We start from the raw sequence: 16,728 nt of genomic DNA on the forward strand, positions 1-16,728 counted from the left end.
GATGGAAATGAAAATATTTACTCTCTGGCCCTATACAAGCCACAATCTTAAATATTTCTTCCAATTTATGATAACTTTAAAGTTTTATCTGTGGTATCTCAAGATTTAAAAGCAGGTATATTAAATTTGAGGTTTAAATTTGAAATGTTAGGATTCTTGTTTAAGGATTGATGATTGCAAATCTTTCAAAAGAGGAAAAGTAGGGGCACCTGGGTGGCTCAGTTGGTCAAGCTTCTGACTCTTGAATTAAGCTGAGGTCATGATCTCCTGGTTTGTGGGTTCAAACCCTGTGTGGAGCTCTGCACTGGCAGTGGACCCTGCTTGGAATTCTTTCTCAGTCCGTCTCTCTCTGCCCCTCCCCCGCTCACATGCCTTTCTCTCTCTCACTCAAAAAATAAATAAACTTTTAAAAAAATTTCAAAAAGAGTAAAGTAAAACTTAAAGAAAGGTGATTATTCATAGGAAAAAAAATTTTTTTTTTAATCAGATTAGAAGTCACCATTTAATTCCTTAACCTAGCTCTAGGCCAGTCTGCCTCATTTTTAAAATACCTACCTTGGGGCGCCTGGCTAGCTCAGTCATTACAGCATGCAGCTCTTGATCTCGGGGTCATGAGTTCAGGCCCCACATCAGAGGTGGAGATTCCATAAATACATACCTCCCTAATCCTCATGAATATTGTCATCTCAAATTATGATCCCTAATTTTTCATAAATAAATCTGGGGAGTAAAATGTTATTTGTAGGATTGCAAGTGACCACTTAAATCATATTTAGAAATTGTGATTTCTAAAGTTTATGCATTATAAAATAACTGTGGTTTTCTTTCTGCAGCTTTTATTTTCCTTTGGAATTCCTGCTTTGCAGACAGAGCAATGGCAGCCCGCGTACTTGTAATTGGCGGTGGCGGAAGGGAACATACACTGGCCTGGAAACTTGCACAGTCTAATCGTGTCAAACATGTGTTGGTTGCCCCGGGCAATGCAGGCACTGCCTGCTTGGAAAAGATTTCAAATACTGGTAATCATCTTTAAAAGTGGGGAGTAAGGGTCGCCTGGGTGGCTTAGTCAGTTAAGTGTCTGACTTGATTTCTGCTCAGGTCAGGATCTCACACTTAGGAGATGCAACCCTGTGTTGGGCTCCGCCCTGAGCATGGAGTCTGCTTAAGATTCTCTCTTGCTTTCTCCCTTTACCCCTCTCCCGTACACGTGTGCTCTTTTTCAAAAAAATAAGTTAAGTAGGGGCGTCTGACTTGGGCTTAGGTCATGATCTCACAGTTCATGGGTTCAAGCCCTGCGTCAGGCTCTGTGCTGACAGCTCAGAGCCTGGAGCCTGCTTTGGATTCTGTGTCTCCCTCTTTCTCTGCCCCTCCCCCACTCACACTCTGTCTCTCAAAAATGAATATACTTTAAAAAAAAATTTTAAATACAAAAAAAATAAAGTCGGGAGTAATAGCTAATAATCGTAAATGATAAATGTCAACCACATCTGTTCTTTATAGAATCGATAGTTATTCATATTTGAATGCTTTTCTTAACCTTAAGATGTATGTGGTAATTTAAATACTTGTATGTTGTAAATTTAAGGTATCTTATTCAGGGGCACCTGGATGGCTCAAGTCAGTTAAGCATCCAACTCTTGATCTCAGGGTTGTGAGATCAAGCTCCGCATTGGGCTCTGCAGGGGTGTGAAGCCTACTTAAAAAAGGTATCTTGTTCAGAGGGTAGCATTTCTTTATCTTAAATTACTATAAACGTTACAAAATACATCCATTGAAAAAGTCACAGGTGCCTAAGGGTAAAGGCGTTTTGATGTGTATTTTTTGGAAATGAAAAGTTGAGCGGTGCTATTAAAAGTAAATTTTGGCAAATCTGAGTCCATAATAGACCTCAACCTTTATCTCTTTCACTGGTAAAAGTGAAAAAAAATGTTCAGTTCTTACATTACCTTAAATTCTTTAGTGACTTCCTTAGAATAGAACTCAAACTCCTAACTTCCAAAGCCCTATGCAGTCTGGCTCCTGTATCACTTTCCAGCCTGATCTTTTATGTCCTTTGTATTTTTTTCAGTGTGCTCTCTGTCCATGCAGTTCTGCCATTTTCCCAAACAGAGCTGCCTTGAACTTGGTATTTGTTCCCACCCCTAGCATGACTGGCTCCCTGTCATTCAGGTCTCAGTCTATATGTTCTCTCCTCAAAGAGGTCTTTCCTGAAACTTCTAGGTAAAGCATGCCCACCCCATTTCATATGCTTTCAGTCATGAACCATTGTACAGATTTACTTTTCTATTGTCTATCTCCTATCATCATTTCCCTGCAGGAACATAAGCTCTAGATTGTAAGCTACATGAGGGCAAGAAACCCATCTGTCTTGTTTTTGTATTGCATCCATCGTGCCTAGTACCCTGTATGGCACATAATATTTATGGAGAGAACATGGGCCCAAGAAGCCACAAACTGGGAGAAGATAACTGTGTACATAGGACCAATGGGTGAGGTATCTTAATGTATTTATTGAAGAACTGGCACATTCTGTGTAAATAACAGTTGATGTCCTGTAGACTGGCCCATGAAAATCTCTCAAGATTGCCATGAGACTGCTACCACTTGTAGCAACAGGATAGGTATTTTTCTCTTGCCACTCTCTGCTGTGCAGATGTAGTCAGCTCTGCTCAGCCCAGTTGTGTTAGCAGATACTAACCCTGAGTACATGGTTTTCTATCCTTATCCTGCTCAGGCAGCTCACAAGTTGAGAACCCTACTCTTTCTGCACTTACCCCCTACACATCACAAACATCATAGTTTAAGACTTCAGCCAACTTAAGAATGGTAGTCCGGAGGTTCCTGGGTGGCTCAGTCAGTTAAACATCCAGGTGTTGATTTCAGCTCAGGTCATGATCTCGTGATTCGTGAGATCAAGTCCCCTGTCAGGCTCCCGTGCTGACGGTGCAGAGCCTACTTGCGATTCTCTTTCCCTCTCTCTGCCCTTCCCCCATTGGCGTGCACCCTTGCTCTCAAATAAACATTAAAAAAATAAATCTAAAAAACAAAAGCAAAAAAGAATGGTGGTCCAGATACAGTGAAGCATGAGGGTGCTTATGGAATCAACCCATACTTTGCATATGGTTGATCCTGCTGCTAATTATTTAGAACTCCATTGAGAAAACTTACCTGACTTATGGGTTGAAGAAGGAAGGTAGGTCTTAAAATTATCATTCAGTTCGTACCTTACACATCTCTGCCCAAAGACCCTTCCTGGAATAGCCTCCCAATTCACCTGACATCAAATTTGCCTGATTTGTTCACACTTGGGTTTTTTTTGTTTGTTTTCTTTTTTTTTTTTTTTTGCTTGCATATTTATTACCCAAAATTCCCACACAAGCATCCTAAGTGTAGGGACTCTATTAGTATCTTAACCGAGTGACTAGTATAGAATCTAGCATATAGTGGTTCTCAGTAAATCTTGAGTAAATGACATTAAAAGACAGTTTCTGAATATATCCTGTGTTACATTTTTTGCTTACAATCAATGTGACAAAGGACTTTTAATAGCTCTTTGGGAAGCTGACTGGTATTGTCATCTAACTGGCTGTAGTGATGGAGGACTGAGCTATGTTTGTTAGTTTAATGCAGTAGGTTCTGAATATCTCACAGTGAAACGATCATCTGTATCCGTAAAAGAAAACCAATAGTTAATAGGCATCTAAAAATAAAGTCCTTGTTTTTCAGCATGACTGTTAATGTTTTATCAAGTGAGATGGGTTTGTTTTTCTGTTCACAGCCATCTCGATAAGTGATCACACTGCCCTTGCTCAGTTCTGCAAAGATGAGAACATTGAATTCGTAGTTGTTGGACCAGAGGCACCTCTGGCTGCTGGTAAAGTTTGTTTCTATTTATCAATACAATATATGCATTGCCAACAGGAGCTTAGAGATCATCTAAGATGAGGATTTTTAATCTTGTATCACATTGGAAAAAGAGCTTTCACCCTGTTGAAATGTATGGATTCTACGTGTTTTTCCCTAATGTATCAGTAATGTGATGAATGAAAGATCAAATCTGCAACTGTGGGAAACATTTTCTGTGTTCATATTATACTCTGTTCTGGTGTCCATTTAATAATCCTGCACTTGACTCCAGCAAATAATTTTTGCTGGGTTTGAATCACATGGTACTAAAGTTTCTGTTTGTATCCTGGAGACAATATGAATAATCTAGTTATTTTCTGCCACTACTTATCTGCTTTATGTCCCTATAGACTTAGTCTAATCGTGATTCTTCAGAGTCAGAAGGCCCTACAGAGACCTTGGTTCACCTAAGGCTGCCTGTTTCCATCAATAGGAATTGTTGGGAACCTGACCTCTGCAGGAGTGCGATGCTTTGGTCCCACAGCAGAAGCAGCTCAGTTAGAGTCCAGCAAGAGATTTGCCAAAGAGTTTATGGACCGACACGGAATCCCGACCGCACGGTGGAGAGCTTTCACCAGACCTGAGGAGGCCTGCAGCTTCATTATGAGGTAGCTAGAAGATACACAGGTCACTTTTGTGTCACAGGTTTATAGTAAGATAATTGGGGGGGGGGGGGGGGGGGGGGACTCATGCTGTGTAGGTTAGGACCCTGGGCATGTATAGTTGTAAACTCTGTGGCCTTGCAGAAAGAAGAATTTTTTTAATATAAGTGAAGAGTTTCTAAGGGAAAAGATAACATTTGATTCGGCAGTCAGGCTCTCCTTTCACAGCCAAACTGACACAGTGGCATCTTACAACATAAAGGATATTGGCTTTTTCATAAATAATTAACTAGAGTGAGGAATCTTCACTTAGCCTTCTGCCACCTGGACTGAGATCTAAAATGACGAAACATTCTTGTTCTTTGTTGTGTTAAAAATATGAAGCAATTAGGGGCACCTGGGTGGCTCAGTTGGTTAAGCGTCTGACTACGGTTATGATCTCACACTTAGTGAGTTTGAGCTAGGCATCCGTCTCTGCTGTCAGCACAGAGCCTGCCTCAGATCCTCTGTCCCCCTGTCTCTCTGTCCCTCCTCTACTTGCTCACTAGCTCGCTCGCTCTGTCTCTCTGTGTCTCTCTCAAAAGAGATAAAATAAAAACATAAAGCAATTAACAAATGATGGTAGGTACATGCCTTTGCCCTTTTGTTGACATTTCTCCCTTTTATCTGGTATGTTTTCCTTTTAGTTGAGTCAGTTTCATTATTTTTCATCCTATAGGGTTTTTAGACACTGAATGTTATTATTTTCTTATAGCCAGATGACTTGGGTAAGTAACAATTTTGTTACTTATTTTGGGTAAGTCTCCTTGTGGATCTCCACTCCCATCCAACAGAAGAAACTACCAAGAAGAACAGTTTCTTCTGTGTACTCTCAGAAACGACTTATGTATCCACACTTAACACTGGTCTTACACAGTTACATCTTCTACTAGAATGAGAGTACAATTCACTACTTTATTCCTAAGGATCATTCCATACCTGTGCTATACAGTTGCTTCAGTTTCCAAAGACCTTGCCTATATGATCTCATGATAAGTGAAAAAAGCAAAATTGTATGTACCTTATGATCACGACTCTAAAGGAATACATAGGGGAAAAAATCCTGGCAGGAAGTATCAAAATGATGTCGGTACAAGCACTTTTTTTTCTTTCTGCTTTTCAGTTGCTATAGCTTATCATTACAACATCCTAGAGCATTTTAAACTTTTGTAAGGATTTATTGAATGTTGAAGATGACTCTATCTTTACAGTGCAGACTTCCCTGCTTTGGTTGTGAAGGCCAGTGGTCTTGCAGCTGGGAAAGGGGTGATTGTTGCAAAGAGCACAGAAGAAGCCTGCAGGGCTGTACAGGAGATCATGCAGGTAGGTTGTTCTCTGGAAAAGTCACACTGTGATGAATACTTGTAAGTTTATGAATTGTGTCACAAGGACACAGTCTAGCAAACCCATTAGTTATTTGTTGTAATACTGTGTATTATAATCCATCTCTATAAAAGGCTTTTTACAAATCTACACTGATGGCTAAACCATGATGCTATTCTTTGGAAGTAAGTTGTAGCATGCTTTATTGTCTGCTATGGAAGGTAGAAAATCCTCAGACTACAGAACATTCAAATTCTCAGCCATCGATGAAGACAAGTATTTGTTATGTCCCAGGTCTAAGAGAAGTGAAGCATTGAATTAATACCCTTACTTTTCTTTTATGATCTATCTTGGTTATTGATCTCCCTTGTCAAAATATATTTTCACAGGATTCTCTAGGCAAGCATATTCTAATTATAATCACACATAAGAGTTAAATGGTAATGATGAAAAAAATCTGCTTCTCTGTTACATTATTTGAAACTGGAAAGCCAGATCCCCAGAAGAGTGTTAATGATGTGTTCATTTCATCTGTACCAGTGCTAGCTCTGTATCATTGCCACTTGACAAAATAGGAAACATTCATATGGGGTGCCTGGCTGGCTCAGCCGGAGGGTCTGAGGGTCACGATCTCAGGGTTGTGAGTTCAAGCCACACATCAGGTTTAGAGATTACTTAAATAAGTAAACAAAAAAGAAAACGTTCATATGTTCCTTTGAGGCTTTCAGAAAAGGAAGGGGAAATTACAATACTAGAATTGGTTCATAATAGAAATTGTGAAAAATGACAACAGTCCATTAAGTAAATATTAAAAGCTTAACTTTCTTTTTTTTCATCTGCAAGGAGAAAGCTTATGGAGCAGCTGGAGAAACAATTGTCATTGAAGAACTTCTTGAAGGAGAAGAGGTTTCTGTAAGTGTATTCATCTTCTGGGCTCTTACAGAGTATGAGAAGTTGTATTACCTGATCTATGAGCCCCAAAAAGATTTTATTTATTCTGGTTGCTTCATCTGAAAGCATAAACCCAGCACCTACAAAGGAATTTGTATATGTTTAGTATTTTGGATGCAAATGAAAAAAGAATTTATTCTCTCTTAATCACACCCAGTATATCAGTAGAGGACTTGGGTTTTTATCATCTATTATTTAAGGGGGGAAAGGTTGAAATATTTCACTTTGAAATTAGCTTTACCTTTTTTTCCTAACTCGCTCAAAAATTACAGACCCTTCAGAAACTGAGTATACAAAATCGTTTGATTCTTGATGTAAATAGCTTAGGGTTACTTATGTTTCAACTCACTTGAGAAAAAAAAATTTTTTTTTTTTCTCCTGATTAGAGTTATGGTACATCTAGTTCTCCTTATTAAGTTGTTGTTTTTCTTTTCCTTTTTTTTTCTTTTTAACTTTTTGCCATTTAAGATAAGTGGACTATGTTGTTTTCTCTGCAGTGTCTGTGCTTCACTGATGGCAAGACCGTGGCCCCCATGCCCCCAGCACAAGACCATAAACGATTGCTGGAGGGCGATCATGGCCCCAACACAGGGGGAATGGGAGCCTATTGTCCGGCACCTCAGGTACTTCCCAGAAGTCCAGCTCAAGTTCAGCAGTCATGGTTTGGTCTTCTCAAAGAGCCCTTGGACCATGTTTTTCTGTCTGTTTTCTGTACGTGATGCTACTAATCAGCAACTTGGATTTCCTATTAAATGACAAGTATCTCTTCTAGTTTCACTCAGAAACAAAGACCACGGGGGAAGGGAAGGAGAAAAATAGTTACAAACAGAGAGGGAGGCAAACCATAAGAAACAGAACAAACTGAGGGTTGATGCGGATAGGGGGAGGGCGGTAGAAATGGGTGATGGGCATTGAGGAGGGCACTTGTTGGGATGAGCAGTGGGTGTTGTATGTAAGTGATGAATCACAGGGATCTACTCCTGAAGCCAAGAGCACACTGTATGTTAGCTAAGTTGACAATAAATTGTATAAAAATATAAATGAATGGGGCGCCTGGGTGGCGCAGTCGGTTAAGCGTCCGACTTCAGCCAGGTCACGATCTCGCGGTCCGTGAGTTCGAGCCCCACGTCAGGCTCTGGGCTGATGGCTCGGAGCCTGGAGCCTGTTTCCGATTCTGTGTCTCCCTCTCTCTCTGCCCCTCCCCCGTTCATGCTCTGTCTCTCTCTGTCCCAAAAATAAATAAAAAACGTTGAAAAAAAAAAAATAAAAATATATATATATATATATAAATGAATGAGTGAAAACCTTTTCTAAAGTCCTTGAAGAACTGTGGTTTGAAATCCTTCCAGCTCCTGCTCTCTACACCCTGTTTTTAACCCATGAGAGCCAATTATAGTACAGAATTTAAAAAAAAAATTTTTTTTTTTAATGTTTATTTATTTTTGAGACAGAGTGTGCAAGCAGGGAAGGAACAGAGAGAGAGGGAGACACAGAATCTTAAACAGGCTCCAAGCTCTGAGCTGTCAGGACAGAGTCCAACATGAAGCTTGAACTCGGGAGCTGTGAGATCATGACCTGAGCTGAAGTTGGACACTCAACTGACTGAGCCACCCAGGGGCCCCTAGAATTATTTTTTAATCATCTTTGGATATCCAAGGCCTAGCACATAAGTGCTCATTAAATGTGTGCGTGTCTGTGTGTGTGAAAGAGATGAACTGAGAACCATGTCAGACTATAATTTGTTTTTATGGTTTCTGTACTTCATAATGAGTACATAAAGTATGTTTCCAAACAATTTTTGGACAGTTTTTATAAGGAATTGCCTTGGGTGTCTTTTAAGTAGAACTAGCACTTCAGAAACTCACCCATTTTTTTCACTGATGATTAGTCACAGTTGTTTGTGCTGATAGTATATGTAGTGCCTTATACACACTTTTATTGATTAAAAGATTAAAAATAAAACAGGATTTACTTAAAGCTGTAAGATTTTTGTTTGTTTTTTAATTTTAGAAAGAGAAAGTGGGGGAGAGAGGCAGAAGGACAGAGAATCTTATTCAGGCTCCATGTTCAGTGGGGAGCCTGATGTAGGGCTTGATCCCACAGCCCTGGGATCATGACCTGAGCCAAAATCAAGAGTGGGTCACACAACCAACTGAGCCACCCAGCACCCCAATGTTTTATAAGTATTAAAACTACTATTCAATAAAAGTGATTTTAGTATAAGAGCTATCTTTAGGGGCGCCTGGCTGGCGAAGTCAATAAAGCATGCAGCTCTTGGTCTCAGGGTTTTGAGTTCAAGCCCCACGTTGGGTATAGAAATTAGTTAAAACTTCAAAAAGTAAAATCTTTTTTAAAAACTGTGTCTAGGTCTAATTTTTGTAATTTATAAACTTTCACATTCTTAATTTTATAGGCTTATGGAATAGGCATAGAATATACTAGAAGGATACAAAAGAGCCTCAAGGTGGGAGGGGAACTTTTCATTTTTACTATTATTATGGTTTAGGAAACTCTTTTTAGTGAGTTTTAAGTGTGTACACGTTTGGAATTCTATAGGTTTACTAGTAAAGATGATTTAATACTTAGTCATAAAACAGCAGCTGACCCCGATCAGTAAATAATACATAATCTAGCTTCTGCTTTATCTCTCAGAGGTTTTCCTTCCTTTTTATAAAAGTAAGGCTAAATACTTAAAGTGTCAATGTGAAGATTTTAAAAGCTTATGAATTTAAAGTGCTTAGCCTAGGGGCACCTGGGTGATTCAGTCGGTTGAGCATCTGACTTCAGCTCAGGTCATGAACTTGAGGTTTGTGGGTTCGAGCCCCACATAGGGCTCGCTGCTGTCAGCCTGTCAGCACAGAGCCCACTTTGGATCCTCTGTCCTCCTCTCTCTGCCCTTCCCCACTTGCATTCTCCCCAAAATAAATATTTAAAAATAAGTAAATAAAGTAGTCAGCTTATCTGAAGTAGTAAAAAATGATAGTTTTCATCGTCCCATATAGTACTGCTTATAAGACTTTTTTTTAATACCCAGTTATATTTAAATATTCCTATATGATCCCCAGGTTTCGAAGGATTTGCTGCTGAAAATAAAAAATACAGTTCTTCAGAGGACAGTGGATGGCATGCAGCAGGAGGGTATGCCATACACAGGTGAGCACACTGATGTCACTGTGGGCATTATTCATGGAGCGACTTTACACCTTGACAAACTTCCCCACTTTCTTTTTTCACCACCTTTTAATTGAGCCCTGTTGTAAAGTTTGCCATGGTTAGTGCAAAACTTCGAGTGTTAGAAACATACTTTAATTTTCAGTCACGATACAATGTTTTCATGATAGTTTTTTGGTTTTTTTTTTTTCCTTTTTCATTGAAGGTGTCCTCTATGCTGGTATAATGCTGACCAAGGATGGCCCAAAAGTTCTGGAGTTTAATTGCCGTTTCGGTGATCCAGAGTGCCAAGTGAGTAATAATTAAAGACAGTATGTAAAGTGGTACTTTGTTGACATGTGTTTCTTAATCTCAGGATTTTATCAGCCTGGAAATAATTACCTTTAAGAAATATGTGCAGGTTCTGCTGGTATCTCAGTGAGTAAAATGTCTAGAGAGAACTAAAGTTTCTCTCAGTTGCCATGTTGATTTATGTTTTCCCAGGTGATCCTCCCGCTGCTTAAAAGTGATCTTTATGAAGTGATTCAGTCTACCTTTGATGGCCTGCTCCACACATCTCTGCCCGTCTGGCTGGAAAACCGCACCGCCCTAACTGTCGTGATGGCAAGTAAGGGCTACCCAGGAGATTATACCAAGGGTGTGGAGATAACAGGTAAATACCCGGGAACCAAAGGTGGGATTAGAGTGCAACAAGTAACCTGTGTTACAGCAGGCCTTCCTCCCGTGCTCTGCTCTGTGCCTTTTACGGGCCATCAGATGGCCTTTTATAAGGCCATCAGAAACCTTGAAGGGATTTTTAACCATGTTGGATGTGGGTTTCAAATATCCAGAATTACTGTATTTAAAGAATTGCCATCAGTTTCTCTTCCTCACAAGAAGACCTAAGTAGGCCTAGCCAGGTTTCTAGAATATCACTTGCTGTTTCTTTCTTTTCCACCCTCCAAGAGCCAGGAAGATAAAGGGAATTTATGAGAGTCAGAGGAACATTGGTAGAAGCTACATCAGTGAGACACATCCCAGAGGCATCACAACTAGACCCCACCCCTTCTTCCCATTTGCAGCATACCCCATAGTCACTGGGATGTCAGAATTAAAAGTTTCAAAACAATAGCCTTCTCTTCTGTTTCCCTTTATAGGAAATGAGGTATCTCTTGTTAAATGATACTAAATAAAACAGTGTCTTAAAATGCCACGTAAGTTCTAGTGCCATAAGCCCCCAGGCAGACCTCCATGATCCCTGGCAGGCTGTAGTTTGGCCTCCCTCAGGACCCCAATAGTGCATCGGTTCAAACACCCCATTTCCTGCCTTGCCCAGACAAGTCCACTGCCCTGTGAGTCCCACACGTGGCAGCTGAGCAGGTAGGAATCGATTGCCTTTTAAAATGAACAAAGAGAAGGGATAGACTCAAGATCACTTACATTGGTGAAATTTCCCAAGACTGAGGTGACAAGTGTAATAGTCATTTCTGACACAGCAATATTAGGTATTCCCAACACCAGTAAGTATTTGGAACTGAATGCCCTGTGTTATAACATTTAGGGAAGACTTCTAACAAGTTACCAACCGCAATGCTAAGAGAAGTAATGACCAAAAAGGACAAACAATATATAAGAGTGTGTGGGGTTTTTTTTGTTCTTTTTTGTTTTTAATTAAGAGGTTATCTTTGTATAAGCTGCCCATGTTGGTCACTTGAGAATACAGAAAATATGGTCAGATAATATATTAGGTGTAAAATTATATATGAGAGTTTAAAAGTAATTTAAAAGAAAATTAAGCTAGGGATTTTAGACAGGGCCTGAAACCAAATGTAAATTTGTCTTAAAATTTTACAGTTGTTGTATTAGGGAAAAGATTAAGAATATGTTTTGCATTACAGTTATTCCTTTGGTTATTTAAAGAAGAAAGCAACTTAGATGGCTATGATAAAAAAGAAATTCCAAAAGTAAAAGATGTAATCAAATGAAGATTTTATTCATTGATGTTTACAGGGTTTTTGTTGTTGTTGTTGTTTTTCCTTTTTTCATCTTTTAAGTTTTAGTTTTTAATGTCCTATCAGGAGAAAATAACTGTACAGCTCACCCTTGAAGAACATGGGTTTGAACTGCATGAGTCTACTTACACGTGGGTTTTTTTTTTTTTTTTTACAACACAATATACCATAAATGCATTTTCTCTCCCTTATGACTTTCTTGATAACATTTCCTTTTCTCTAACTTACCTTATTATAAGAATGTAGCATACAGTATGCGTAACATACAAAATACACATTAATCGACTGTTGATGTTATTGGTAAGGCTTCTGTTGGACAGTAGACTATTAGTAGAGTTTTTGAGGAGTCAGAAGTTATACATGGATTTTGGACTGTCAAGGGAAGTCAGCACCCCTAACCCTGACATTGTTTAAGGTTCACCTCTATGTTTAGGTCCTAAGCTTTTCAGGACTTGGGTTCTTTTTTTTTCTTTTTTCCCTCCCCTATTAGAAGTTCTCACATAAGGCTTATGATAACACAGGTTTCTGATAATACACCTGTCACCCAATAGCAGAACGGGCTGTTCTTAAGAGAGAGGGTCTATTTGTTGTCCTGGTGCTTTATTCCTTCCTGATGGGATTACTGTGAAGATTCATTTAAGTGAAATAAAAATCTTATTTAAAAACCTTATGAAAACTAAAAACTACTTCAGACGCATGGATTGCCGTTATTATGTAAATATGCTCTCTTACAGGCTTTCCTGAGGCTCAAGCTTTAGGACTGGAGGTGTTCCACGCAGGCACTGCCCTGAAAGATGGCAAGGTGGTGACTAGTGGGGGTAGAGTCCTTTCGGTAACAGCCATCCAGGAAAATCTCATTTCAGCCCTTGAAGAAGCCAAGAAAGGACTAGCTGCTATAAAATTTGAGGGAGCCATTTACAGGAAGGACATTGGCTCTCGTGCCATAGCTTATCTCCAACAGCCCAGGTAAATTTCCTACCAAGGTGATAAAACAGCTTCAGAACTAGCACAACTGCAGAACTGGTGTAAATGGCTATGTACGAATTTCTATTAACCCTGTACTAAGTCATTCTATAATTTCTCTCTGTGGGACTGATCTGATTTTTATTTGCATTTAGTTGGAGTCAAAACTAGTTAAAACAATATTCAGATGAAATGGAAAAAGCTTCATAGTACCTTTTTGTGTTTGAAAAGTTTAAGGACTTTTTCACGTTGTATATTTTAAATATATATAATCATTTGTCAGGTACTCATAAATAAAAATGGGGATAAGAGGTTTTTATTCCTTGAGTTATCATATATTTAAACATTACTGTTGTATGTTTATCTTAGTTCCTGGTTTTGTCCAAGAATTCAAGATGAAAATATTGGCCATGTAATTTTGCAACTTAATTTGATTATACTTTAAATTTTGGCGGTCTCATTTTTTACTGTGTTTATACTTATTACTGAAATATGTTTTTGGACCCCTTATATGTTGGTACATACAGCTATTTTTTTTGTAAGATCAATAAACTATTAATTGCAAATGTGGGTGTTTCAATTTATTAAATATTGTAATTACAACTCATTGAGTTCATCTGTGAGAAATAAATAGGTTTTAGGACAAAATGAGAAATTTTTAGTAACTTAATTAAACTTAATACTATTAACTTCTAGACAAACGTTTAAAGTTTAAATACTGGAAGTTTTTTAGGATTAAGAACATTAAAATACCATGCTAAAAGTTTTATTTTTCATTTTAAAATAAATAGATTCTCCATTGAAATGACCTATTTCAAGGGACTGTGGTCTTAATACTAGAGTTTATTAAAGATGAAGAAAATGAGAGGACATAATGCCAGCTGCTACTTGAGAAAAGGTTTTTTGAAACCAGTAGAACTTGTTTTCCTATTTGAGCATGACTCTGGACTGCTAATTTCATTGGAGTTAATGGCCAAAGCCATCAACTCTGTTTGTACCCTGACACCGTGTTTCTAACAAAATTTCACATACTTATTCATGTATCACTACATTCTGGTAGATCAAAGTACTCATTTTTGTAAGGCAAGGCTACTGAATTCCCAGTGCTGTTCATGAACTTCATCTCTAGATGCACTGGTTCAATGTGTTGGCCTTATTTAGAAGGGAATGGTGCACTGAGTATCATTATCTGGTTTTGCTTTCCTCTTGTGTGTTTCTATCTGGTTTCTTACTGTCTTCGGCTTAAGGAAACTTACACAATTCTCTATTGCAGTAAGAGTCCAGTTTCATTATTCAAGGATTTCTTTGTAGAGTGCATATAATCCTCATCTTCACTTTCTTTACTCCATTTTAGAATTCCTTTCCTTCCCATACCAAAATTGAACAGAGATGTTGTGGCAAAATATTAGTATATGTAGCTGCCTGTGAGGAATACTTGTAGAAGAAATAAGAGAAGTAGTTCTCAATAGTGATGATACAACTGAATCAACTGAGGAAGTTATTTAAACACATTTCGATTTCCAGGGCCTGCCCTAGACACGTTAAAATCTGCAGATGGGGCCTACCGTGTTCGGAGAGCTAAAAACCACTAGGGATATCTTCTGTTTTAAATAATACTTTAAAATTAAAATAACTTTCCCTGGCATTTAGGTGAAGTGCTTTGTTTTGTTTAATTCTTTAGGGGCCTGACTTACAAGGAATCTGGGGTAGACATTGCAGCTGGAAATATGCTGGTCAAGAAAATTAAACCTTTAGCAAAAGCTACCTCCAGACCAGGTAAGTCAGAGCCTATACTTTGCTAGTTCATTCATTAACTTTGAGAGACATTGAGAATTGATCTGTAATTTACTGAGGAAAATGTTCCAAATTAATGCCAGGTTCCTGTAAGTCTTGTCCTATGTAAGCCATACCCAGTTTTCTGCTTTCCTGTCTATAATACTAAGAAAAGCATTTCTTGAGGCGCTTGGGTGTCTCAGTTAGTTAAGCATCCAACTCTTGGTTTTGGCTCAGGTCATGATCTCACTGTTCCTGAGATTGACCCCTGAGTTGGGCTCTGTGCTGACAGCCCCTCCCCCACTTGTACTCTCTCTCAAATATTTTATTTATTTATTTTTATTATTATGTTTTTTAAGAGTGCACAAGCAGGGGAGGGGCAGAGAGAGGGGGACAGAGGATCCATTGCGGGTTCCGCACCAATAGAGAACCTGATGCAGGACTCGAACTCATGATCTGTGAGACCATGACCTGAGCCGAAGTCTGACACTTAACCAACTGAGCCACCCAGGTGCCCCAAAATAAATAAATAAACATTTAAAAGAAAGAAAAGCATTTCTTATCCGTGATGTTAAACTTAGATATGTCTGCTCCTTTAATATTTAATTACTTTCTTGATCAATTCTTTGAGCATGTGGTGCTCTCCCCCGTTCTCAGGAAAAGCAGCTCTTGTTTTAGCCATGCTTATGAAGAAGTTGTTTGTACATCCATGTTTAATCTGTTGAAATGCAGCAAGTATTTAATTTTTTTCCCCATTAGGCTGTGATGTTGATCTTGGAGGTTTTGCTGGTCTTTTTGATTTGAAAGCAGCTGGTTTCAAAGATCCTCTTCTGGCCTGTGGAACAGATGGTGTGGGGACTAAACTGAAGGTAATCAGACACCTATGTGGTTAAAGGCCTTTTGGGAAAGTTAAGAGAGAATTTACTATAAATCAAATACATATTTTTCCTCTCTTGATATGCACTAGAGAGAACTATACCAAATAACCATAAAATGTGGCTAAAATATCTGTATATTTCTGAGAGCACAATGTTGTTGAGGCTCTATCTGGATGGAAAGCTTATTTGAAGGGATTAAATGGGATACTTTTGGATCAAGTAGCTCATCTGAATTTAGTATTTTGTCTTTGGGTGCTCGGAGCAGCAATATTTATTAGCCTCCACTGATAAACTGACAAGATATTATTTGGAGCTTATTCACTTATGTGGACATTTCTATTGTGCTTCTTTAGATTGCCCAGCAGTGTAATAGACATGATACCATTGGCCAAGATTTGGTTGCAATGTGTGTAAATGACATTCTGGCCCAAGGGGCAGAGCCCCTCTTCTTCCTTGATTACTTTTCCTGTGGAAAACTTGACCTCGATACAACTGAAGCTGTTGTTGCTGGAATTGCCAGAGCCTGTGGGAAAGCTGGATGTGCTCTCCTTGGTATGACCGACCATCCATTAATCTCCTATCCTTTTTCTTACTGTATTTTACCCCGTGTATAAACGCGATTGGTACCAATATAGATAAGAAGAAAAACTGTAGATTACAAAATGAAGCAAACAAAATATATATAACATTACCAGAAGAAAACTTAGATCCTGGTGCCCTCAAGCTTCTCCTCAAAGGTTTGTCCCCCAGACTCCTACTCCTAGACTGTGAGCCAGGCCTTGCCTTTCTCCCTGATCTTTAGCATCTCCACCCCCATCTTTCTCAATGGCCTCATGGACAGAGTTAGCAGTTTCCTGCTTACTGGCCTGCAGCAGAAGGAGATGATTCCTGGCATTCTAAATCTTAATGTTTCCTGACTGAAGTGATACTAAGAATAAAATGTACCTAACACAGGAATACTACTTAAATATATATGAGAATTTGAAGCAAAATGAACGTGTAGTCCGAGTGGTGAAACTACCTTCTTTATATTACCATTTCTGTGGAAAATATGTCCCAACAGCCAAAATTGCCTTTTCAACCGTCTTTTAGTGTTGTTTTTGTTTTTTTTTAATTTTATATTTGAGAGAG

The 16,728-nt window shown here is 38.8% G+C and overlaps 1 protein-coding gene and 1 long non-coding RNA gene across 8 annotated transcripts in view; one reads left to right on the forward strand and one right to left on the reverse strand.

The window, feature by feature from the left end:
• The window catches only part of GART (phosphoribosylglycinamide formyltransferase, phosphoribosylglycinamide synthetase, phosphoribosylaminoimidazole synthetase), a 29,030-nt gene that overhangs the window by 3,664 nt on the left and 8,638 nt on the right, over window positions 1-16,728 (forward strand). For 6 of the 7 annotated variants that reach the window (XM_042955613.1, XM_042955616.1, XM_042955611.1 and 3 more), the window contains exons 2-14: window positions 834-1,019; window positions 3,779-3,874; window positions 4,340-4,514; window positions 5,759-5,870; window positions 6,714-6,782; window positions 7,319-7,444; window positions 9,887-9,974; window positions 10,198-10,283; window positions 10,476-10,644; window positions 12,718-12,949; window positions 14,628-14,722; window positions 15,479-15,588; window positions 15,951-16,149. In XM_042955613.1, coding sequence (XP_042811547.1) covers window positions 875-1,019; window positions 3,779-3,874; window positions 4,340-4,514; window positions 5,759-5,870; window positions 6,714-6,782; window positions 7,319-7,444; window positions 9,887-9,974; window positions 10,198-10,283; window positions 10,476-10,644; window positions 12,718-12,949; window positions 14,628-14,722; window positions 15,479-15,588; window positions 15,951-16,149 — 1,702 coding nt within the window. In that variant the 5' untranslated portion in view covers window positions 834-874. Of the gene's footprint in view, window positions 1-833; window positions 1,020-2,099; window positions 2,490-3,778; window positions 3,875-4,339; window positions 4,515-5,758; window positions 5,871-6,713; window positions 6,783-7,318; window positions 7,445-9,886; window positions 9,975-10,197; window positions 10,284-10,475; window positions 10,645-12,717; window positions 12,950-14,627; window positions 14,723-15,478; window positions 15,589-15,950; window positions 16,150-16,728 lie in introns of those variants that run through there. The other variant, XM_042955617.1, reaches the window with a different exon arrangement.
• The window catches only part of LOC122229985, a 33,045-nt gene continuing 23,031 nt past the window's right edge, over window positions 6,715-16,728 (reverse strand). Inside the window, exon 3 of the long non-coding RNA XR_006207230.1 lies at window positions 6,715-6,901. This is a non-coding gene — a long non-coding RNA (uncharacterized LOC122229985). The remainder of the gene's footprint in view (window positions 6,902-16,728) is intronic.

This window comes from Panthera leo, chromosome C2, assembly GCF_018350215.1.
Source record: "Panthera leo isolate Ple1 chromosome C2, P.leo_Ple1_pat1.1, whole genome shotgun sequence".
Lineage (NCBI taxonomy): Eukaryota > Metazoa > Chordata > Mammalia > Carnivora > Felidae > Panthera > Panthera leo.